At 42.0% G+C, this 24,508-nt stretch overlaps 1 protein-coding gene across 1 annotated transcript; it reads right to left on the bottom strand.

Annotated features, from left to right (window-relative positions):
* Positions 1–1,175: 1,175 nt before the first annotated feature.
* On the bottom strand, positions 1,176–19,845 carry VPS4B (vacuolar protein sorting 4 homolog B). The gene is made up of 11 exons (XM_042869652.1): positions 19,713–19,845; positions 17,089–17,200; positions 15,850–16,000; positions 14,589–14,656; positions 11,324–11,443; positions 10,930–11,086; positions 10,006–10,154; positions 9,759–9,840; positions 8,102–8,321; positions 5,154–5,291; positions 1,176–3,309 (listed from the first exon to the last, which is right to left on the bottom strand). The coding sequence occupies exons 1-11, from the start codon at positions 19,728–19,730 to the stop codon at positions 3,208–3,210; spliced, it is 1,317 nt and encodes a 438-aa protein (XP_042725586.1). The 5' UTR covers positions 19,731–19,845; the 3' UTR covers positions 1,176–3,207.
* Positions 19,846–24,508: the final 4,663 nt, after the last annotated feature.

Here is a 24,508-nt window from a genome sequence, read left to right as displayed (position 1 = left end):
CCAAACAAACCTTACCAGTTTCTAAGATAGACAAAACCAACGCTTAAATCAGGGAAGGAGCAGAACTCTGGATTCAGAGGTTAATCATGGGCCATGGGAAAAGATACAACCAGAGAATTTAATGAGTTTTTCTAACTCCATGAATATATGTGTTGAGATACGTAACGAGTGACAGAAAATCCAGTGTTAGTCAGTGGGAAGAAACATTTGTGGAGAACAAAGCAAGCACAGATACAACTGATTTAAAAACTGTTTTACCCATTGGAAATATTTTTTCATATTACAGTCAGAGGTAGCAATTGCACTAGAAGTTAGGAAAAAAATGTAGGCCAAGTAGTCAAAGACTAGTCACAGCTGACAGCATGAAAGATATACAAGTCGTTTATCCACTGCTTAGAGGTTCTGGTTATGTAAAGCAAATACAACCTTTAATCATCTATAAACCGAGCAGCACTGTTCAGAGTACAGAGGTTGCTCTGAAAGTAACGCCTCCTATTTATTTCCACAGAAACTACAACTGATACAAAGAGCACAGTGACACTGTTTGATAGAGCATATTCTCAGCTACAGAACATTACTTTTCAACTTAGTCATCACAATTAGCTCCGCATTTTCACCAGCATTGAGCGAGAGCCCACATGCTGTGCTCACAGAAATCTGCACCAGTGGAGGTGCCCCACTGCCACTGCTGCTGATACGCACCACCCACTGCCTCACTGTGCTCACATCCATTGCTTGGCCTCCATAAATATTCAGCAAGCATCGATGAATATCAACAGGTGTAATTTTTTCTGTGTGGAAGAATTCCATGACACACCTCTGCTTCATTTGCACTCCTATGCCAAATGCCATTCTGTCAGACTGCCCCTCTGCTGCCATCTGTCGCAGGACAAGAGCACATCATGGAATACTGGTAGGAAGTTGAACACTACTGCCATACCACCAACATCTGCCTCTGACACCATGGGCTGATATACTAAAATAGGAGGCATTACCTTTGGAGTAGAACTCGTAGTTTAGATTAACCCTGAAAACTGAAGTAAATGACACCTCCCCCCTGCCTCCTGCAGCCGTTCAGCTACATCTTCTGGGATAACTTAGCTGGGAATCTGTGATAATATATCAGCTTATTCTCATTGTACAAAAACAGCAAACCAAAAAGTTACCCTTGGAGCTGCAGTTCTAACCAGCACTGTTTATTTGGAATATTTCTAAAAACAACTTGAAACACCAAACAATGTTTCCATTACAGATGTCGCCCCACAACCGAGCAAGCAGCAAGATGCAGGTTTAAAACATACAGTATACTCTTCTACGTTAAAGATAAGGGATTACACAGTTAGGTTTAGGGAAACCCATCAGACAAACAGACCTACGACAACAACAAAGAAACACGTTTCCTGAGAATTTTAAGATTGCCATAAGGACTGTCATTTATAAAGGTCAATTAACAAGTAATTCAGACAGTAGCTTCAAACCTCCAGGTGAGAACCCTGCCAGCGTGTGGCTCACTTCTCAAGCAGAGGCAACTGAGAACAAACCTGCTGCAACTAAGATTAAGTTTACAAATCACAGTAGCTTGCATCTACACTGGAATTTCCCCGCTTGCCCACAAAAAGGTCTGCAGCCCACTGAATCACATTCACGTTTTCCAGTGCGAGACCAAAGTAAAGCTGTGTGAAACTGAATGCCTTTGGAAAGAACATTTCATTGTTAGTAAACAAAAGCTCAGCACCTTGCAGATGAAAGAATCTGTCTGAGTATTTTGCTTAGCTGTCAAACGTAGAAACAAAAATCTAAACAAAAGTGATAAATCCTTGGAAGAAACATGGAAGGAATAATCACGGAACATAACTGATGTCGTACATTTTACTTCATTTAAGCACAGCAAATTTCACCCATCCTATGATTTATCGAGTACACAAAATATGTACACAGAGGAAACCCAAACCCATAAAAAGACAATCATCCATGTGCCTATGTACATATGACATATGCACGTGAAATGTGCAATTTTCTTTTAATGCAAGTTAAACAAAGCGTATGCACAACAGAGTTGCACAGCCATTACGGAACAGAGCGTTCTGGGTATCCTCATGATGTTTCGCATCCACAGCCAGTGCAAACTTACAAGGCACAAACTCAATGCTGACACTGTAGTGTTGTAAGTTCAGGCACATTTCGATTTGTAGTTCTTCAGAATAATAATCAGCAGAAGTGCTACTTCGGTACTAAAGTGCCAGCCTCTTCCCAAAGATTAAGCATGAAGTTGATGTAACCTGTATCAATAATGATCAGCGGGGTTCTGAATTAACCTAACCTATCACTGCAAAGTCTGTGGCTATATCATGCTATGTGCTCCTCACCTCTGACACTATGCTGCTTCCCAAAATGCCTCCCTTATGCTCTTCAATGACTACCCATACTTCGCTAGCCTTGACACACGGAATCTTGCAAGTACTACTCAATGCTTTTTTCTAACTGTAGCCAAACCTCTGATAAAACCAGATTTAAAAACCCAGCCATCAGGAGATCTTTCACATACTTGCATTTAACGAACCTTTGTTCAGTTGCATAGTGGGATGTGTATCAGCTAGTAAGGAGTTAAAAACAAAAGCCTGCTGCTTAAGGCAAAATTTTTAATGCAGCACAGCAGAAAAAGCCGAATACCAGGTTCATCAGTGTTTAAACAAAGCACTGGCTCATACAGTCTTCTCCTCACAGTGTTTTCTTTCTTACTTCAACTGCAAACACACACAGTATGCTCAATTAGCCAATCTTGTTGCATTTTTCTAAATGACATAAGTAATTAACACATAGGCTGACTGCTGCTGAAAACACCTGACCAATCAGAAGTCTTGCACCCTCAAAAAAGGGTTTCTTCTTGAGCCCTACCAGAAGTTCAAAACTCGCTTGTGCCCAGGTCTAATGTAATAGCTAAAACTGATCATTTAAAAATTACAAATATTTAATGAGTTGCCACATCACTTTGCTAAAATTGTATTTTCGGTATTATTTTTCAATAGAAGACATTTAATAGACATCTGAAGAAACAATATAAAAAGCATAAGGGTCTTTGCAAACAGATCTTCTATTCCTTCTGCAAAGTAAGAAAGGAGAGTTTATTGGCATTTATTTGGAGTGCCATCGATAAAGATGAGAATACTAAGGAAGTAAAAGTTCTAATGACCCACAGACATCTTTGGCTTAGCCTTCCTGACCAAAGTCTTCTGTAAATTTCTTTAACTTCTCCAGGTCCTGCTCATTCACTGTTGGCTTTGTACTAGCTAGTGAGCTCAGCATATCGGCCTGTGGGAGAGAAAGCAAGAAAACACGCATTCAGAAAACATACCACTGCTAACAATATTGCTGTGAAGAAAAGTAAGCTTTAAAAACCCTTTTAAAACAAGTTGACTATAGGAACTCTTATTTAAACAAAACTTCAATTAAGCCTGAACATTTCTGTACACGGGCCACTTTTTAACTTCCTGAAGTGAGTTTTTCAGGAATTAAGCCACAATCTGAGGTTTAGCTTTAAAACAATTCATCCATTCAACAGGTGTTATTCACCACTGCCTACTGCAACAAACTGAGCTTCCCATCTTTCAGGTACACATTTCAGTACACTTTTAAGGACATCAGTTTAAAGTGGAAAACAATCACGTGTTCCCACATATTCTTCATTGTTCTCCGACACAGAATATTTCATCACTGATCTCCAGCAAAGATTTACTGCTCATGACTGGTAACTTCTGTTTCTTCAGCTCGGCCAGTTTCTTATGTTTACGTTTGACTACTAAAAAATGGAGGAGTTCAGAAAAAAAATCACAGAGGTGTGAACTAAAAGTCAGCAGTTAAGAAACCTTGTTAAAAAAAAATTTATAAGAAAAGTCCTGGCCAAAGGCAAATTAAATGAGGAGATGCTCAACATCTCATGTTACCATAAAAGCACAGGTTAAGTTAAAAGTCAACAATGTGATTTTCTAGACTTTCTCATCTCATCACACAACAGATACCCTGCTTAGAAAGAACTGAAGTCCGATCTTTTTAACGACAAGGACTGAGTTGGGACTCTGAAACAAGCCCTTGTGCAACGTAGTACATCGGAGCCTACATTCCATTAGGAGCACTGAAGGAATTGTATTTAATTCCAAGAAAGATTGATGAAAAGTCCACCTAGTTTATGCAGGCAGAAGTTTTAAGGCAGGCCTGCACTTGTTCACATCTTTTTGTGCTTCCTTCTGTGTGCAAATATACACGGATATTTCTCTCCTCAAACAAATGATGGTTACAGGTACAAAGCAGTGCATTCTATTTAGAGGTTTGTGATCCTTATGCAACACCTTCCTTTCATTCATTACAGAATCGTTTGCTCACAGGAACGGACATCAGCACAAATTTGACATCAAGTGTTTCCTTCAAACTATGCACTTATATTCAGAATCTTTTGCTGCTTGGGGATAAAATACAGAACAAGTGCTCAGCAATTTGTCATTTTTTAAGCAATAAATTGCAATTTGTCTCAAATATGATGTTTCATTCTTTAAACAAAAGCAAATATTTTAACACAAAAAAAAAATCCAGCTGAAAGCTAGTGAGAGCTGGCTACGTCATCTGTGATGAAGTATAATCCAAACTACCATTACATCCACCAGCATTTTACATTGTATTGGTTACGCTTGCATTTCTTTTGTGGGCAACATTTACCTACAGCACATTATTCCCAATTTACACTTGGATTTATGGATTTATATGTGGGAACATAATTTCCCACTTCTCAGTGTCAATAATAATGCTACAGAGCAATAGAAAGTAACATATCATGGAGCAGGAATTCTGAAGGTTTTAAATGAATAAAAGAAAAATTAAAGAAGGGAGGAAGGGTCAGGTGCTGTCTATACTGCATGCCACTAGAAAATAATAAATGCTTATCAGGAATGTAGAGCTGGCTAGCTGATAAATGTATTGTATTGTCGTGCTGTGTGTTGGGATTGAAATATCATCTGATATGTCCAAGCATGTCTGAAAACAAAGGGCTGAGCAAACTGCCTTGCCTGCTGGCTCCAAAATATCTTCAATATTTTCAGGATCCTGCAAAGCAAGAAATGCCACACACACACACAAAAAAAAAACAAACAAACCAACCAACCTACCATGGAAACTTTAGGCTCCAGTAATTTATCCCCTGGAACATCCATCCATGTCATTTCTTCAGCTTCAGGATCACCTGGAGAGCAAGGGGTGAACAAATCTACCATGGTATTTGGATTCGACACTGATGGTCCTTTTACCTAATAAATAAATACATAAATAAATAAACAAACTGAAGCTGAACATCTTTAGAGCAAAAGCATTCCCTGCATTTCCTGTAGATGCCTCACCCATACGGAAGTCTTATCCAGTGAAGTGGAATTGTGTAAAGGTGCTGGCATCATTCACTCGAAAACACACAGCAGTAGTCAGATACTTTCATATCACGTCAGAACCAATGAGCCTTTAAGGTAGGAATGTCAGTAGAAAGCTAACGTGTCAGGACTACCCTTTGGAGAAGACCACTCTCTTCTTAGTCCCAGCTCACTTTGGGAGCCCATTCACCACTGGTGAGCATTTCTAAAAAATTCTCAGCAGTTATTGCTGAGTGTCCCTCAAGTTAGACAGCCATGGATGCCCTTTTAAGCTTTTACTTACTGTACTGCAAAGTTGTGGGCACCTTTTTGGACACAATCTCAAACAGCACTTGATAGAAAATGGGGCCATCTAGTGGGAGAACAGAAACCATCCTTTTTTTCCAGATAGATGGACAGAAACTCAATAGCTGCACCAGCTGCCTCTCATCCTCTCACAGTGCATATCTAGGAGCTGTAGTTCTACCATCCTTTGTCAGACAGTGAAGTATCACACATCTCCATGAACACAGAACATACACAAAGATCAAAAATAACTGTTTTTAACAGCAGAGAATTGGATTTGCTGTTCCAGTCTGCTTTTAAAGCACAGCGAGGAAAAGCACAGATTATAACATTAAAAACTCACTTGGACAACCCAATATCAATCAGCTGCAACAAGCAATGGTTTACAAGGAGTTACAAAAACGGAGCAAAGTGCTAGAAAAGGAAGCAGATTGACTTTTTTTACAGGGGCAGACAACGATTAGGACAAGGAATAGTTTTAAACTAAAAGAGAACATATTTAGGTGAGATGTTAGGAGGACACTTCTTACTCAGAGGGCAGCGAGGCAGTGGCACAGCTGTCCAGAGAAGCTGTGGTGCCCCAGTCCTGCAGGTGCTCAAGGCCAGGTTGGATGGGGCCTTGTGCAGCTGAGCTGGTGCTGGCAGCCCTGCCCATGGCACGGGGTTGGAGCTGGTTGGGCCTTGAGGTCCTTCCAACCCAAACCATCCCATGATTCTATTTAACTGGGACAAATTGCTATTATGGAAATAGTTAATAAAGCAAAGATTTTCCTTGTAAAAATAAAAGTCTGCATCCAATTAAAGTACAAACAAAACACGTGGAATAGACTTGCATCAGAACACTCAAAGCACTGTAGTTTTTGTTTTGTTTTTCTTGTTTGGCAAAAGAGGTAAGAATTGCCTTTGGCTGCTCTGCAAACTGCGGTAACTGAGATTATTTCATTGTTCTGTGGTAGTCTGAGACACGCCTCAGATGTCTGCAAATGTCCATGAAAGGCTGAACTGTGACAACCCATTGGCCAGAAATGTCATCATCGTTTAAAGACAACAATGGATAAATACTTCAGGCATCACTGCTTAAGGGAAGGAATAATCCAGAAATTCCCTGATATATCAAAACAGCTGCTTATTTTTTAAGCAAATGCAGTTTACAACAGCATCACAGCTTCAAAATACTGGTTCAAAATATTCTTTGATTTTAAACTGGAAAAAGTTCCTCAAAAAACCTATCAAATATTTCTCCCCACCACCAAAATTACAGACTGCTGGCATATTTTAACAAGTTGATAATGTTTCCTCACTGCAAGCACTGGAATTTCAGTAGATCTCTTATATTCTGAACCATATTGTATTTAAGCATTCTTTTCCCTTGGTGTCTTATGTGTTCCTTTTAACTATGTGGAGAAAAGTGCCCACCTTCAGTTCACACTAACTCTAGCCGTTCAGTTTAGGGCCCTGGATGAGTTACTGGTAAAAAAAAAACAACAAACAAACACAAAAAACCGCCATCATAACTGATGAGCAAGAAATGCTGCCAATACAAATTGCATGTATGACACAAAGAGCAACAAAATTAAAGCTTTGGAAGCTTCCCTTTACAGAGTCAAAAGTCTCTACAGATAACAAGAATCCACTCTCACCTGAAATACATGAATTTCTGTAAAAAACAAAGTCTGCAGTAAAAAGGTAAGCAGAGATTATTTTAGTTTGGATCTCTAAAAACCAAAACAACAGCAAGAAAAGACTAGACAAGGAAAATAGTATCATGCTATTTATACAATGTAGGTGTAACTGCTAGATAAGCAAAAAAAGTCTTTTTTTTTTTTTTATAGTTTCAACACCCTTTTTAGACAGCAACTAAGTGTAAAGCAGTTTTCACAGCAGCATCCATAAGATGCTCCTTGCTGCCCCAGCAATGACAGACCTTGCTCAGCCATCTTGCATCTTTACTACTGTCACAAGTAACATTAGGGGACTTGATGTTTTTACTGGAATCTTACAAGAATCTGAATTTTACAGTGTGAAGGACATCCCAAGCAAGCAGCTGTGCACTTGTAATTCATCTGTTCCCATGTAGATAAGGAATACATTTACACACACACACGAAAAACAATTGCATAACTTAGTATAGAAGAAGAGCACAACTCTAACACTGATTTAAGTTGAACTTCAAACCGAATGCTTTTAACAGAGGTGAAGATTCATTAGAGCTTGGATTACACAGCACGAATACCCAGAAACTTACGGCAGGACTTAGAAGTACTCCTTTGGTAGGTAAGAAGAACAGCGTACACACATCTGTAAGCACGTGGTATTACCCCAAACCAAACTTGGCTTACTTACAAGAAGTTTTCAGATCAAGTTAATTCTCAGAGTCGAAGCAATATGAAAAACATTTGATCTTTACTTACTTTTTTAAAGTGAGTAGCTGACTGCACTTTTCTAACAGGCTGCATCAGCGCGTCGCGTACAATGATGCTTATATCTGCACCAGAATAGCCATCGGTTCTTTTCCCAAGCTCCCGATAATCTGCTTCTGTTAGGACATTTGGAGTTGACCCGAGGTGCAGTTTGAACATCGCAGCCCTGGCGTGGTCTTCAGGTAAAGGAATATAAATGCGCTTCTCGAACCTGGTTTCAGAAAGATCAAAGCACAATGCTCCACAGACACTGGCTCACGCAGGTGCACAATGGAAAGAAGTTAATGCAAATCAGCACATACTTCGGTCCTAAATGAAACTGCTTCTTTCTAAGGTTGTATTATAAATGTTTTAAAAATACATCTCTGATATTCTGCAGCCTTAGTACTACTATATTAGTACTCATTAGTACTACTATAGCTATCATAAGCTACAATCGAACAACTACTTCCTTTTTATGACAAAAAGTCTCTTCAGACTGTAGGTTCACTCCAGCAAAGTTTGTGCTTTAAAAGAAAATAACTGAAGGAGTCTTTTAATGTTTAAGTATATCTGAACAGTTTTCACACTCAAAGAGCTGCCTGATAACATGTTCACACAACCAGTTTCTACAGAGAATGCTGTAGTTGGAAACAGATTTGAAGTCTTAATAAAGCTGTTGGCAGGAATGGTTAATAATTGCAGTGCTTCCTTTGAAGCACCTGTTCTCAAAGAGAGGACGGCCTCCCACCAGGGAAGTAAGACCGACTCCAAGTTCTGTAGAACAGCATTAACTTCCTATATGTAACAAAGTGAGCCAAAACCATGACAACTTAATTCTGTTATTGCCATGCTCTACCAGCTCCTTTAAGTTTTATGGACGAGAGATACTCATTCACACTGCAAAGAATGAGTACCACGTTCACTTCTTATTCTTTCTATGAAACTACATTCGCACAGGATGGAAGCGACCTCTGGAGGCCACATGGTTTAAACTCACCAGTCAAAGCATGGTCAAGTTGAATTAAGTATATAGGTAAAATGACATTGCCACCAAAAAGCAATGTTTCTTTAGCCTACAAAAATTACCATTCTAAAGGTTGTATTTTCATCACAACGTAATCACATCTGGCACATGACTGCATTTGCCCCTTGCTGCTCTGCAGCTGGAAGATCCAGCTCATCAGATAAAGATACAAACATCATCCCATTACAGAAACGCAGCTGAAACACACACTGAAAGATCACAAATTGTGTGACCAGTACAGCAAAAATGATGCTTCTGTGTTACATAAAATTCTGTGAAATTACTCAAGCTATTCAACAGTTTGCTACAGTTGAAAATGGTGGCTCTGCCCTCTCTTACCCTTCTGACCCGCTTATGTTGTACCTGGCCCCTCATACTCACCAGGAAACCAGTCAGCAAAGAAGCAGAAATTCTTTGCTCAGTCAAATGGAATTTGCTGACTAAGAAATCACATTAATTACAGGACAAACGTAAGAGTGAACAATCCACTTCTTAAATGAAGGGGAGATCTGACTCAGTCCACCTCATGAGCCATGTCTGCAAGGATCAAGTAAATCACTTGCTCCAACAGCCTCACAATGAACCCTCACAACAGTTGTAAATTTCTGACCATCAGCACAAATATATCATAGGCCAACATACCTTCTCCTGATAGCAGAATCCAAAACCCAGGGTATGTTTGTTGCTCCCAAGACCAATATTCCCTCATTATCAACACCAACCCCTATACCAAGAAATAATTTCACCATTTAGAAAATAAACAGAGACTGCCTGATATTTTAGAACATTTACAAAATGTAATGGAGTAAAGCTGCAGATTTTTTCACATGTAAGCTCTGTATTTCATGCATAGCTGAACTCCTTTGATTCTGAAAACTATTCAACTTACCTTGCATCTGGACTAAAAATTCTGTTTTAATCCGTCTAGCAGCCTCGCTTTCATTTTCACTTCTTGACCCACACAGTGAATCTATCTCATCAATGAAGATAATAGAGGGCTTGTTTTCTCTGGCAAGCTGGAACAGGTTTTTCACTAATCTTAAAAAAGGAAACAGCTGCAGTTATCCTAGTGTGCAAACCAGCAAGAACACGTAACTTTGGATTATGATGCAGTGATTTTGTTAAGAAAAAACTAAAACTAAAAAATAAAATGAATCCCACATAAGACATTAACAAAGCTACTCAAAGATACTTTCAGCTCCAATAACTCTGCATTACGCTGAGATGCTGAGTGAGATACCACAGAATAAAGTAACTTTAGGCTTCCTGGTCTTATTAACATGTTGCATTGTAACAAACATGCAGAATGAATGAGTGAGTGGTCACCATTTCCAACCCACATATGCCTATCTGTTCTGTCTTCGAGATTTTGTCTGAAAACAGAAAGTAGAAAAAAAAAGAAGCCCTTCACACAGAGAAGGAAACATCATGTGTTATATACAGGGCTACTGCAACAGAGCCAGAAAGGGACAGAAAGGGACAATACCCCAACACTTCAGACCACTTCATTGTACAATCATAGCTGGGTTCAGAAGGGCATTGATCACCATCATGCTCCTGATACTTTTGTCTGAACTAGTTTTAAAAACAGTCTTGAGTACTGAAGAGCAGTCCAGCTGCTGCAGCACAATGTACAGTGCATTATGGTACCTTCATCTGACACTGCTCTGAAGCACAGAAAAATCTAAGGTTTACTTTAACAAGGCACATAACTTTCCTTCAAATTTAATTTCTTTAGAGTATCCTATCTAGTTCTGAAAATTTAATTTCCTCTTGATGATATTTTCCTGGAATACTGGAAACTCCAACTTACTTTTCACTCTCTCCTAACCACTTTGAGACCAGGTCAGAAGAGGATACTGAAAAGAAAGTGGAATTGTTTGCTTCTGTTGCAACAGCTTTTGCTAGATAAGACTTCCCTGTTCCCGGTGGTCCAAATAGAAGAATTCCTCTCCAGGGTGTTCTCTTTCCTGCAAGAAAGGAATCAGCAATCATCAAAACACTGTATCAAGAGCAAGTCTATCTTCCTCATGAAGCCTCCCTATTTTACTGTTTCCTGTGTGTACCTGAGAAACATCTATCAGACAGATGATTAACAGCTCAGCTTGAGCCACCGATGTATCAGCATAATGCTCTTCTCGGACTCTGCTCACACTACTCTCTTCAACATGGTATTTAGAATAGGAAATAAATGCTGTAATACTGACCTGTGAACAAGTGTGGAAATTTAATGGGCAAGATCACTGCTTCTTTAAGTGCTTCTTTGGCACCTTCAAGGCCAGCAACATCACTCCATTTTACATTTGGTCGCTCCATAACAATGGCACCTATAAGAAAAGATTGTATAAATCAGTGAGGCATGTTCTTCCACTGCTTGATACCATACATCTGAAAAAAGAAACCTACACATATGTTTGCATAAAATAAAAACAAGCCATTTCCACACAGACTTAAACATGAAACAACGCTAGGCAAACAGATAGCATTTCTACAGAGATTTGGCACTTTTTTTTCTTTTACTCCAATAAACCATCAATAAGCAGAGAGTTGTTAGAAGTTTTGCAATGCGCAAAGCTACTCTGTAACTGATCAGCAAACATACCAACAGCAGTTACAGAAGAGCACACCTCCTAAAAGGAGATCAACAAGATGTACACCATGACGAAGCACGCTCCCTAGAGTACATAGCACAGGAAAGCACAAAAGAAACCTGCTGCGATCACTCAGGATTAAAAGGAAGCCTGGAGTAGAGACCAACATCAATTTGTTTTGCATAAAAACCAGAAGAGGTAAAGAAGGATCTAAGTTGCAGAAAATGTGAACTGTTCACAGAAGATGGATTATTGCAGAGAGAGTAAATACATGCAAATTTTATTTCGCCAAATGTATCACCATTACAAAAAAAAAAAACCAAAAACACAGAATGATGGAGGCTCTGGCTGGGGCCCCAACACACACAGCAATGGCTGGTGAGGTCACCAACCAAGGGGTGGTGGTGTCAGCAATGGAGATGACTGTGACCTTGCTAGCCCTCCCTGTATAGATCTGGGCTCTGGCAGAGGCCAGCGTGCACTCGTGCCTGGACTCCAGTTGAGCATAGCTGCGAGACTTGGAGCACTGAGCGAGTTGGTTGCGTTGAGCTGTGGGGCTGCTGGCACCAGTTCTTGGTGCCCGTCCCACAGTATCAGCAGCATTTCCCCCAGCCCTGCCTGCTTCGGGCAGCTGGGGCCGCACAGGGTGCGCTTGTAGCGGCAGAGGTGAGTGGTGCAGGACATCACGGCCCCTGCAGCAGCTGGTGGGGAACAGGGACCGGGAGGGTTTGCTGCTGAGGGACCGGGGCAGCGAGTGACCGCAGGCTCTCTCTCTCTTTTGCAGTTCGTAACACCTTCTGCTTGCTGCAGCACCAGCGAGGGGAGCAGCTTCCCGACCTCAGCTCTCCCCAGCCCACCGCACAGCCCGGGGCCATGGACGTGGCATCCGACTGGGTCTGCCCCATCTGTGGGCAAATTCGGGAGGATGTCACCTACGTGACCCCCTGCCAACACCAGCTGTGCTACGGCTGTGCCATCTGGTGGGCCTACAAGAAGCCGAGTTGTGCCGTATGCGGGCACGAAATAACAACCATCCGATACTCGGTGAGGTGGGATGATGACTTCCTCGAGTGTGCTGTCCCGCAGCCCGCAGCGCACTCAGATCAAGATCAAGGCCTGCAGGAGGAGCAGGGGCCTGCAGAGCCGGTGCTCATCCCACCTGAGCACAGCTTCCCAGCCGAGGTCTGGGCTGCATTTTTCAGAGAACATCAGGGAGACCTCGAACCCCTGCTCCAATGGCTGCAGGAGGAGATCCAGCAGCAGTCCAGCAATGACTGGTGGGAAGTGGAATTGGGGATGTGGTCCACCATGAACTTCCTCTGTGAGCATGGACTGGACGAGGAGGCCTTGCTGCAGGCGCTGCAGCCAATCACCAGCGGCGATGTGGTGCCCTTCGTGAGAAGGCTCATCGGCACCGCAGCAGCCCTGTACGGCCCCACGATCCGCCACGAGCTGGACCACCAGGACAGCCACGCTGCTGGAGGACGGGAGGACAGCCCTGCAGACAGTGCCATCAGCAGCACCTCCCATCAGCTGGAAGACTAAGCAACAGAGTGCAAAAGGCCTTTAAAGTTCTGAGAATGCATGACAATAAAACGACAACTATGTTCCAGTTTCAATTTTAGTTGCCACTACTCCCACAGTGAGTCAAGTTGCTGTTATAATCAAAATGTTGATAAATAACCATAGGTGTGGAAGGTTCCTTAAGACCAAGTCAGGTAAGAGTAAGAAGGCAGTAAAACTGAATACAGGGCATATCTATAGCTGTCACAGGAAGTAAAATCGAATGAAGGCTGCCCAGAGCTTACACTGAATAGGAGACTCCTATGTTAAGTTTAAAAACACCAAAGATCTCACATCTCAGACGTTGAAAGCAAGAGAATAAATAAGCAAGAACCTTATAGTTTATAGGAAACTCTTTGAGAAGCTCTGGGTGCAAGACACTGTTGATTAACTGAAGGTCAGATTAATTTTGGAAAAAACAAAATGGTTATAGTGAAGCACAGGCTAAGAGTCCAATGCTTAATGATTTTACGATATAGGAAATTGTCCCATAGGACCAAACACAGAATTGAGTAAATGTGTAGAGAAGCAGAAGTATAGCACAGTTTACAAATGTGTACAGCAGCTCCTGTAATGACAGAAACTGAGAGATCAGACAAATGCGTTTGATCTCTGTTATACTGCAAATAAGAAGGAGAATGAAGTTTCTTCATATCAATACGCATCACCTGGCAGGGAAGCTTTCACCAATTCCTTACCATTAAGGAGTAATGAATACCAAGCTAAGCCACTTCTTTACTGGGTAAAAAACTACTGCTAGTTGCTATATATTGCATCACTGAATGTGTACAGCACATTATTTCAAAAACAGAAACAACTGTGTTACTCAACTGAGTAACACCCCTCATCACAGCAACATGAGGAAACCCTGCCTGTTGCTGTGAACAAACAAGAATCCATCTTCCCACCTTAGCAACTTGAGTTCGAGCCTTTCTGTGAAAATGGTCCTGTTTATTCCGCATACTTGGATGGCACCTGTCACTCCGGCCCCTGGGCAATAATATGGCAATGCACCTAAGAGTAAAACTGGCACAGTCTAACGAAATAGCTATCTGGGATCCTGCCACTATTCCCTTTGGAAAATGTTTTCTTGATAAATAATACGATTTCAACATATTCAACACTGAATTTCATGGCATGGAAAACCACACTGTCATTAAGACTGTACTTCTGGATGTAAAGATTATATACTAGTTGAACCACTTAAAGTTAACAAGTTAACTGGCAAAAAACCCCAAACCAACAACAAAACCAAACAACTAGAAATTCACTTGACCAAAGTCACCTCCATTTAAATAAATAGAGGCTTCGAAGTTACCTTGAAGTTGATTCTGTAGTTTCTTTTTCTCAGGATCCTCTGACTCTCCTTCCCCATCACTGTCATTCCTGATATGGAAACAAGAAGTAAAACGTTGAAATACACAGAGAGACGCTGTCCTAGGTTACGAATCAGAAAGCACGTAGAAAAGACATCGCTCTAAGGAATGAAAAACCTTACCATTTTAGATTCTTTCAGCTCTCTACAAGTTTACATCACTGTAGTCTTGTTTTTCTACACTAATTCCCCTCTCCCCAACCATTTCAACCTCCTTGCAGACCTGAGCCCTTCCTCTCAACTCACTTCTACGCGTGTTGACTCAGCCTCTAGGAAACAAAAGCAAGATGGAAGCAGCAAAATGGTTTCACTGTGGATGCTGGCACTTACTCCTTGTCCAGAATTGCAACTGGACTTCGCCAATTGCATTTAGTACTATGAAACTCTCTGGTCTTGTCAAAGTAAAGGAAGTTAAAAGTAGAAAAAAGTATATGAGGTAAGGAAGAAATAGAATGGAGACACGTAGCCTCATGCTTCCTTCTACTACAAACCAGCAGAACAGCTCAAAAAACAGTTCATGAAATGAGCAGCCAATGAAAGACACTGCAAATCGGGTGAAGTTTCAAGAGACAACTGAGCAGTTCCAGCTGTTCAGAGTACCAAAAAGGGCAATCTCACTCAGAAACACCACTGTGAAACACTTCTTTTACCTTTTACCTTAGCAAATACAAAAGAGGATCTGCTTGTTCAGGTGGGCTGATTCAGCTCTCAGATGTGCAAAATGAAAAACAGATCTAATAAAAGGAAGGCAGTGGATAGGCAGGAGCGATTCAGACCATCAGAACATCAGCCTATGACAGAACCTTGTCACCTCTTACCAAATGTAAGCCAAATAAAACTTAGACCACAGTAAGCATCACCAAATCTGAATTTATTTTCTGGTTATTAAGTATTCACATGCAGAAGAATTGTGTCACTAGGCTCAGTGCCATTGAACCCAAAAAGCAAGTATTAGTGTGAAACAGCTTTCATTCTTCAGTGAATTTTCCTATGGGAGCATTCAAAGACGTACCAAACAAGCACAAAAAAGCCTATGATGTTAACTTACATTATTTTTCCTTTTTAAGCCCACTGTACTTCAGCATTAGCAGTTACCTGAAGCAAAGCACTTGAAAAACACTATTTGAAGAGATCTCTGAAAAGCTGAATCTTAGAATAAGCTGAGTTCAGGAAGTATTTTGCTTTACCTTCTCCCAGAACATACCCTTTTCCATCAGAAGGACCAGACTCTTTAACTGGCTTTGGTGCAGTTTTCTCTTTCTTTTTCAGATATTCTTTCAGTTTTTCTGCTCTGTCCAAGTATTCTGCACACTTCACTCTAATGCTCTGTTTTGCTTTATCACCCTGTGCTTCATCTAAGAGTTTGAAGAGAAACAATGTTTTGTTAACAGCAAAATACACGTGCGTCATTCAGAAAACATCTTTATGTCTTATCAAGATACTTCTCTCAGGGCTTACCACATATCCAAATGTTTCATTTACTTATTTTTTCCTCTATGCCACAGAAAGAAGTGACAGGAAAGAAGTTAACGCCTACAAATCAATGGTAAATAATCATTTACAAATCAAATATACACCTGAACATTGCTTTGCCTTAAAAACTTGACTGAACAGGAGTAAGGATTATGGCACTGGCAGCTTTTTCTGTCAGTCTCTCAAACTGCTATACAGTGTCTTAAACATCTGAAAAAATGAGGAGTGGTTTGACAGCCACAGTTCTGTTAGTCACTACTGCAGTATTTCAAATCAGCAACCAAGCTCAAAAATATGAAGCTCATGTGCTGTTCCCAAAAGTACCTCAGTACAGTTAAAAGCACAGGAAGTCGTACTCTGACAAAATCCAAAAGAAATAAATGGACAATATAATTTGTGTTTATCAATCCCTAAGTAACTGTAAAGGAAACAGTGGCTTTTGTCTTATTTTCCAAGTCATAGGAGTTCTGTGAGTGCTCATGCCAGGCTAGCAACCCTAGCCCACTCAAATTAGGCCTGCTACCTACATTAAGGAAATGCATTATTTGCATACAAACATCGGACACGAGGCAAAAGGCACAGAGAAATGTGAAAACAAAGGCATAAAATAATTACGAGGGAACGAAAACTGAAGAAAGACAAGAGAATACAAGTCCACCTGATACATTGTGCTGGCCAAGATTAGTGTGACTGACATAAATTAGTAAAAAACACCAGTAGAAAAAGCATATGAAAGCAAAAGGCACGAGTTAATGAGCAAAAAACAACCTGTGGATGCTACTAAGAGTTCTTACAAGAAGGGAGCAGGCATGCTATATAGTGAGGACAAAAGTTGCATAATATACCACCTCAGCCAAGCTACAGAGAGCAAGTGTCAACTGACAGTCAGAAGTCAAACACTGATGTCGATAGAGGAGACTACTGCAGGCAGTATAAAACTTGGCTTCATTACCCAGTGCATCACACTTACATTTAACGACGTGGATAAAATACTGCACAGCATGCTGGTACAAACGGAAGGCTTCCTCATAGTTTCCTGCTTTATCTTCTTGTGCTGCCTTACTAGCAAGGTCTATCGCTTTCTGTAACACAGGTAAATAATTCAAATGAGTGCTGTGTGAGTGTTTCATGTGATCAAAGAGATTTTAAGCCGCTGCTCTGACCCCCTTTTGGTGGCCAGCTTTTCTGCTCTTTAATGTTTACCCAAAACAGTTGATTTTATTGAAGACTTGTTGTCAGTTTTCTTCATCAAATCCTATTGTCTGCAAAGTCGCTACTGGAAGAAAATGATTACAAAGCAATGAAACCAGCACCCTTTCCCTTCTGACCCAACACCAGGAGTTAGTTTCAAAGACTCATTATTTGGTAAGCTTCTCTTGAAGGCTTTAAGTACTTGATATCCAAGTGAGAAATTCTAACCATCTCTCCAGTGTGCTTATGGAGGGAGCCCAAAGGACAGGAAATGTACCTAAATTATCACAGAAGTTAAGGACAATTTAGAGGTGGATTTTTATTTGTGCTAATTTCAAATATATCTGGTCGTAATCTAAGACACCACACTGGCCTGTGGATTTATTGATATTACTGTTATTCCTTTGCTTTTGAGTGCTTATTATTACATTTCATTCCTTGGAACATCCATACCTCTTCAGGACAATTAAAACTGACAATTCAAATGACCGAGGCACCTATGCTTAGAAAAGCCAGAGTTGACTAACGCTTCCTAGAACTTCTATGGCCCCATATGCATTTTTCTACCTCTGCCAGTTCATTTCCCAAGGCACAGACAGCATGTTCATGACAACTGTGCTAACATCAGGCAGCAAGGTGAAGATGTTCAACCTCATCACAGGGTTTTCACTAGACACTGCTGTACACGTGCTCTCAACAGCAACCTGACACTGATGCGTCTCAGTCAAAACCAAGCTGATAAACTGAAGCCACCAGAGAAAGAGGAGCAAAACTTCTCCTTCTATTGTTTTGTCTTGCCTTTTTGGAAGTAAAGATCATCTCATTGGATCCATCTGAAATTAAGAATAATTTATTTCAAAACAATCACCTGACAAGTAAGACTATGGATCCTTTGCGACAAGTGTTGAAAATAGAACAAACATCTGTTTCTTTGAAACAGAACTTAGTCTTTCCTCACTGCTGACCTCGTGCTGCCCTCTACAAGCCATTCAAATTCAGCACAACAAAAATAAATTCCAAACAATAATTTCTGTTACTTTAGTGATTTAATTACCACAAGAACAGTCCAATGATTCCTGGATGCAGTACAACAAAAGCAGAGCTATGATACAAGCGACACTATATCCAAACAACAAATAAGAGTTGGACTTGCTGATTCTTGTGTAACACTTCTAACCCAGGATATTTTATGCTGCTATGGTTCTGTGTTCTAAATGGTAAAGACTGCCTCTGCTCAACACTAGGTAAGTCTCCTAACAGGGCATCTTAGAGTCTTGCTCCTCTGAAATACAAAAACAAAGGCCTACATCACGTACTGGCTGTTTGTGGTGTTTCTTTTTTTAAACAAAAACCTAGAACACCATCACTTGGGTATTAGACTCTCAGCTCTGGTACTTGATTACATTAGGAAGGCTCTTAGTCTGCTACTGTGATGAAAAACACGAGTATCAAACAGGAAATAATTTATATGAAAGTTGTATGAAATAAGGCATAGCTGTAACCATAAATGAGGCACAGCCTATACCTACGGGGCTATAGTTTGATAGGTGGATGAACACCACCCTCAGAATGAACATTAGCTTTGCTCTCCTGCTTACTCTGAGCCCTGCAATTTCACACAAGAGCTCAGGTTGGAAGGGACCATAAAGTCCACCCAGTTCCAATCCCTCTTTCATGGGCAGAGCTGCCCCCCATCAGCTCAGGCTGCCCAGGGCCCCATTCAACCCGGCCTCGAGTACCTCCAGGGATGGGGCACCACAGCTTCTCTGGACAGCTTGTGCCAGAGCCTAGCAACCCTCTGAGTAAGGAGTTATTCCTAACATCTAACTTAAATTTGCCCTCTTTTGGTTTAAAACCCTTTGCCTTATCTCTATCAGACCATGCAAGAAGTCAGTTCCCCTCCTGTTTATAAGCTCCCATCAACTATTGGAAGGCCACAGTGAGATCTCTCCCAGCTTGGTCAGTATAAGCACTACACAGCCTTAAACACAGTTCAAACAGGTTTAAAAATACTTTTTGCACAGATCATTCCGGGATTTATTTTGAACCGACAACACAAGCAGTTAAACTCCCACAACCAAAGGCTAAAATAAAATAATAATAATAAAAAAAAAAAGGAATAGAGAACAGACAAGCATTTCTGAGAGCAGTACTCTCAGCAGAACCCCAGTCCAAAGTATGTCTCCAACTCACAGCAGGCCGCAGTCTTGCCCCAGAGGCCACCGGACTTTCTGGCCCCAGCCGTACAGGGGACTACCCGGGGTCCTCCGGCGTTTCCGAGCCCCCCTCTCGGGCCTCCTCGACGCCCCGCCACCGTCGGCGTCAGCGCTTCTGCCCCCAGGCCCAGCCCGGCGCCCCACCCCGCCGAGCCCGCCCTCTCGGGTTCAACAGGACCCGCTGTACCTGCAGGTTGCCCGACATGGCGGGGCACCGGGAAGGGGAAGGACAAGAGACGAGACTGACCGCGGCTGGCCGGAACTGCCCTTCCCGCCACCGCCGCCCACCGAACCGAAACGCCGGCCTCCGCCAGCCGCTTCCGCACCTCAGCGCCGGCCGGACAGCTTCCGCTTCCGCTTCCGGGCAGCGCCCCGCGCGCGTCATCTGACGTCAGCACGCCGCGCCCCGCCCCGCCCTATCCGAAGGGTGTGCGCATGTGGGCGGTGCGCCAGAAGCGGAAGTTGGTGGGCTGGCGGGCTGCAGTGAGCCTGAGGGAATGGAGCTGGTGTCCGGCCCAGCAGTGACGTAGGGGACAGGACTGAGCCCCGTTGAGGTCTGATGTTTTCCTGCTGTGGAGAGCTTGCTGTAGCGGGGGGCTGGGTTGAATGCTCTCCAGATGCCCCTTCCAGTCCCTGCGACTGCGTGATCATTTCTGTAACATGTTAAATGGTCGTTTACAGGGTTTTGAATAATCTCAGTTTTTTCCTCGTGCCTCACTTTTGGGACACAAAGACATTTTTTTCTTACATCTCTGCTGTCTCACACCATTTGCTTGCTTTCAGCAGCACTGTCTTTTGCATAATCCAAGCACTGGATGCTTTTATTCACAGAACCAGCTCTTAATAACTCCTGACAGTCATAAGCAATCAGGTGTTAGTCACCTGCAGCTCAGTAATAAACCTCAGCTCACAGGTAGTGTCTGCAGAGCAAAAGCAATGGTGTGACTCAGAAAGCACAGCACATTACAAAAGAGTTTTGTAAACTTGCTGTATGGATTTCAGACTTACGAACTTCTGCTAAGTCAGTGCAACGGTTGTGTTAAATTAGTGTCATTATCCTTCCCATGTAATACTGTTAAGAAAACTCTGCCTTAGATTCACAATCCTCATTTTTCCACCTGCCTCCAACTAAGCCCAGTACAGTCTGCTCTGGGATGAGGGTAAAAGGTACAAGCACAGTCAGCCCCATATCTAGGAAGGTTGATGTAATTTCTTCCTGAAGTCCTCTGGTCAGCAGTTTGTTTTGCTTAATGTCTTCATATGCGCACACAATAAAGGATGCACAGGCTGATGTTCAGGCATGATCAGTAACAGCTGTTCTTCTATTGCAAATGTGAAAGGGCACAATGTAGCAAAACTACTGGATGTAATCAGGCTCTGGGAAATGAGATGGCAAAGGAAATGTTGGAGCTAAGAACAACGTTCAGGAATCAGAATGATATGGGTTGGAAGGGATCTTAAAGATCATCTTGTTCCAACCCCGCATTGGAAGTAGGTAGCATTTCTGGCTGTGCCATCTGTATCTGTGGTTTTCAAATCTGTAATGCTACACCTAGCTTTTAGACCTAGGTCTAAAACAGTACACGAGTCACACGCATGTAAGTAATGTCTCTCCACTCACACTTTGCAGGCTTCCGAAACTCCACGTATAAATGTGTTTCTCTGACTGTGAATGAGATTTAAAAAAATAAATCAGAAAAGGCACATGTGTATTTACAGATAACAGGCTAAATCTTGTACTTCTTAATTAAACCTTACTCATACAATATTCCTATCATATGACTTTGCAGCTAGTCTTGCCTAAGGAAATACTGGCTGAACGCTGAGTAATTGCATCACAACAGACTCGTAAGAAGCTAATGAAGTATCACATCAAGAGTATAGTTTCAACCTGAAAGATGTGTATGGTCACAGTTTTGAATGCTTTCAATTGCTGAATTGCTATGTTACAATATTCTCAAAATCCATATCACCATTGTTGTGTTCAGCTGAGTCTAATGACAATAAAATATATTAATGATGTTAAATGAAGATATCATAGAATCATAGAATATCCCAAGTTGGAAGAGACCCACAGCAATCACCAAGTCCATCTCCTGGCTCCACACAGCACTACACAAAATTCAAACCCAATGTCTGAGAGCACTGTCCAGATGCTCCTTGAACTCTTGGATGTTGGGGCTGCCCTGTGCAGCCCATTCCATGCCCACCGCCCTCTGGTGCAGAACCTTTCCTAACCCCCAGCTGCCCTCTCCTGACACAGCTCCATGCTGTTCCCTCGGGCCCTGTTGCTCTGGGCTGAACAAACCCAGGGACCTCAGCTGCTCCTCGCACACCTTGCCCTCCAGACCCTTCCCCATCTTTGTCATCCTCTTTTGGACAGTCTCTAATAGTTCTATACCCTAATATTGTGGCAAACCTATAGAATAGAGGGGACAACCCTTTCCCACACTCAATGGCAGTGCTGGGCCTGATGTACCCCCAGGTACAATTGCCAGGGCACAACGCTGAGTCACATTCAACTGTCTGTCAGCAAGTACCTGTTGGCCTCAGTGAGGCCCATCTGCTACTTGTCTGGGTCTCTGTTAAATCACGTCACTGTGACACTAGGTGGCACAGGCACACATGATCTCCATGTTCATTAAGGCTGAGTAAATTGTAGAGAACGCTTCCTGTTATCAATTTTTGGCATGGAAAGAGAGGAACCAAACCACAAGTTGGTTGAATGCCCTGTGCCAAGAATAGGTGAATGCATCAATAAAATAAGTCAGGTCTGCAGCACAGTCAGGCCTCCTGTCAGCAATACTGCTCCACTGTGGTAGCTGAAAGTGGCTACAAATGACTAACGTTAGTGTGAGACTTCATTATTAGATGACATGAGAGCCATGCAGTGAAAGAGAATCTTTGTGGCAGAGTATCTAACAGTGCAGGTAGATGAGGCAGGAAAGATAAGTGTAAGGAAAGATAAGGAGAAAGGCAGGTAAGTAAAAGCACTGTTTTTCTCTAGTTTTCTACCTAGTGAAATGATGAAGAAAGATCAATTAGACATAGGTTAACAAAAGCTTTCATTAAGAAAGCTAGGAGTTAAAATGCATGTTGTCCAAATCCCATTACACTACCTTGATCTTTTCAGCATATATGCAATGAGATCACTCACCACAGACAGCACCTCCAGTGGGCACGAAATCTGAAATTGTTTATTTGCTGTTTATGCTGCTTATCATTTCCAGATGAAATTCTACACAAGATAATTAGAGTGATGTCCTTGAAGATCCACTCTTTTGTCTAATTAAGCTTCCAGATGTATTGCTTATCTATGATAAATATCCTTCCTAACTACAAGGCTTCTATAGTAAGAGTAACGTTCTCTACAGTAATCAGCGATCAACCAGTAGAAAGTAGGTGGAGGCTGGGTGTTCTTAAACAACCTGTGCCCATACATGGACAAAGTGAGGAGGGGGACACCTCCCTAAATGACCACCAGAGAACACTGAAGACCCACAAGCAAGCACAGAAGATTCAGATATGTTGGTGTAACCTTGTAAATGCAGTAATCTTGTGAATATGCAATGGATAGGCGTGCCTTATATCTTAGCTGAGTATTGAGAACATTTGGTTTATGGATGTAGATAGTGCTATTATCCAGCTTTCACTCTGAGTACACATAAAGCAATATCTCTTCTCTAACGCCTTGTCTTCTCATTGCATTTCAGGAGACTTTGACAACAGGCGTGCAGCTTGTGGGCACTGAGTGCACACAGTCAGTTTGGCCACAGTGCCTTCAAGCCTCCTCTGCACTGGGGTGTGGAGTGACAAAAAGTGCAAACACTGCTTTTGCAAAAGACCCAGACCATGGGCTGTACTAGGGAACATGTCTGCCTGGAGCACAGCGCCCTGGGGAGTATTGCTGATACAGTAGTCCTGGATGAGTAGCTTCCTTTTGTAACCACTTTTAATTGCACTTGGAGCATACCAGCATGGCGGAGCAGAGCTGGGTCCGAAGAGCCTTTATTTCAAATTCATTCAGAACTCCAGATTTTAGGCAGGGTAGCTGTAAAGCCAGGAGCAAAAGGTTTAAAGCTGTACTCGGCACCAGAAAGACTGGAGTCAAAATAAAGCTGTGTTGCACCTATGGCACTAGAGGCAAAGGGGAGCCTCAGGGCAAGACTTGATGTACTGGGTGTTGAGGAGTCCTCAGACTCTGTGTCAGGGGGATGTGCCACAACTGTACTGTGTGCCACTGCAAATGTCTCCTGCATGGGTTAGACATCCTCCTCTCAAAGCCCTTGGTCTGTGCACACTTACTTCTGCAGCTGCAGCAGCAACCAAAGGAAAATTAGGTCTTGCTTTGAAAACCAGCCCCTTCCAGCCATGACTGGACTCTTCTCACTCCATCTCCGTGGATGATGCTCCCACAGCAGCTGGGAGAGACAGAGGCCAGGGAAGTACAGTACAGGCATAGGGCAGGAGGGGTGGCTTTAAGATAGTGCTATACTCCATAGCCTGTTCTTCCCCTGCCTGAGTGCCACTGGTGCTGCTCAGTGGTCACATGCCACCAAAGCCTGTATTCATCTTTAAATGCTGCTGAGAATTTAACCTTTGATAAATCATCTGCTTTGACAAAATCGACTTCAAAAATTAATATTTCCTCTTCCATCTCCTACTTTTACAGGCTGGCTCAAGAAAATGGGAAGCCTAATGTGGAGACTTGGGTCTTAGTAATCCATTTCACTGGGAAGGACATTCACAGTCAGTGACAGATGGTAGCAGTGTATTTTCTGGCATAGTACAGGAATGGGTCTGGTAGTACCTCTTTGGAAAGGAAAATCTAAGTTTGTAATTTTGATCTAAACTCCATTGTATTTCTTAGTTTTGTTAATTTCAACTCCACTCCTGTGTAAATCGTTTCAATTTTAAACTTGGAAACTGAAAATATGGAAATGCTTGGAAATTTACTATGATTTTGGTTCAGGTATGTGTATG

Source organism: Lagopus leucura, unplaced genomic scaffold, assembly GCF_019238085.1.
Source record: "Lagopus leucura isolate 7727_CA_CO unplaced genomic scaffold, USGS_WTPT01 Super-Scaffold_100002, whole genome shotgun sequence".
Classification (NCBI taxonomy): Eukaryota; Metazoa; Chordata; class Aves; order Galliformes; family Phasianidae; genus Lagopus; species Lagopus leucura.
Note: the sequence above shows the minus strand (reverse complement) of the source record. Positions and strands in the feature narration are given on the sequence as shown.

Bases quoted from the DNA above. Each gene is read 5' to 3' on its own strand.
- VPS4B (XM_042869652.1), bottom strand. The intron at 16,001-17,088 runs GTAAGTGTGATG...TCAAACTCTTAG, and splicing joins TTTTATCCACGTCGTTAAAT to ATGAAGCACAGGGTGATAAA. The intron at 10,155-10,929 runs GTAAGTTGGAGT...TCCTTTTTTAAG, and splicing joins TGGTTAGGAGAGAGTGAAAA to ATTAGTGAAAAACCTGTTCC.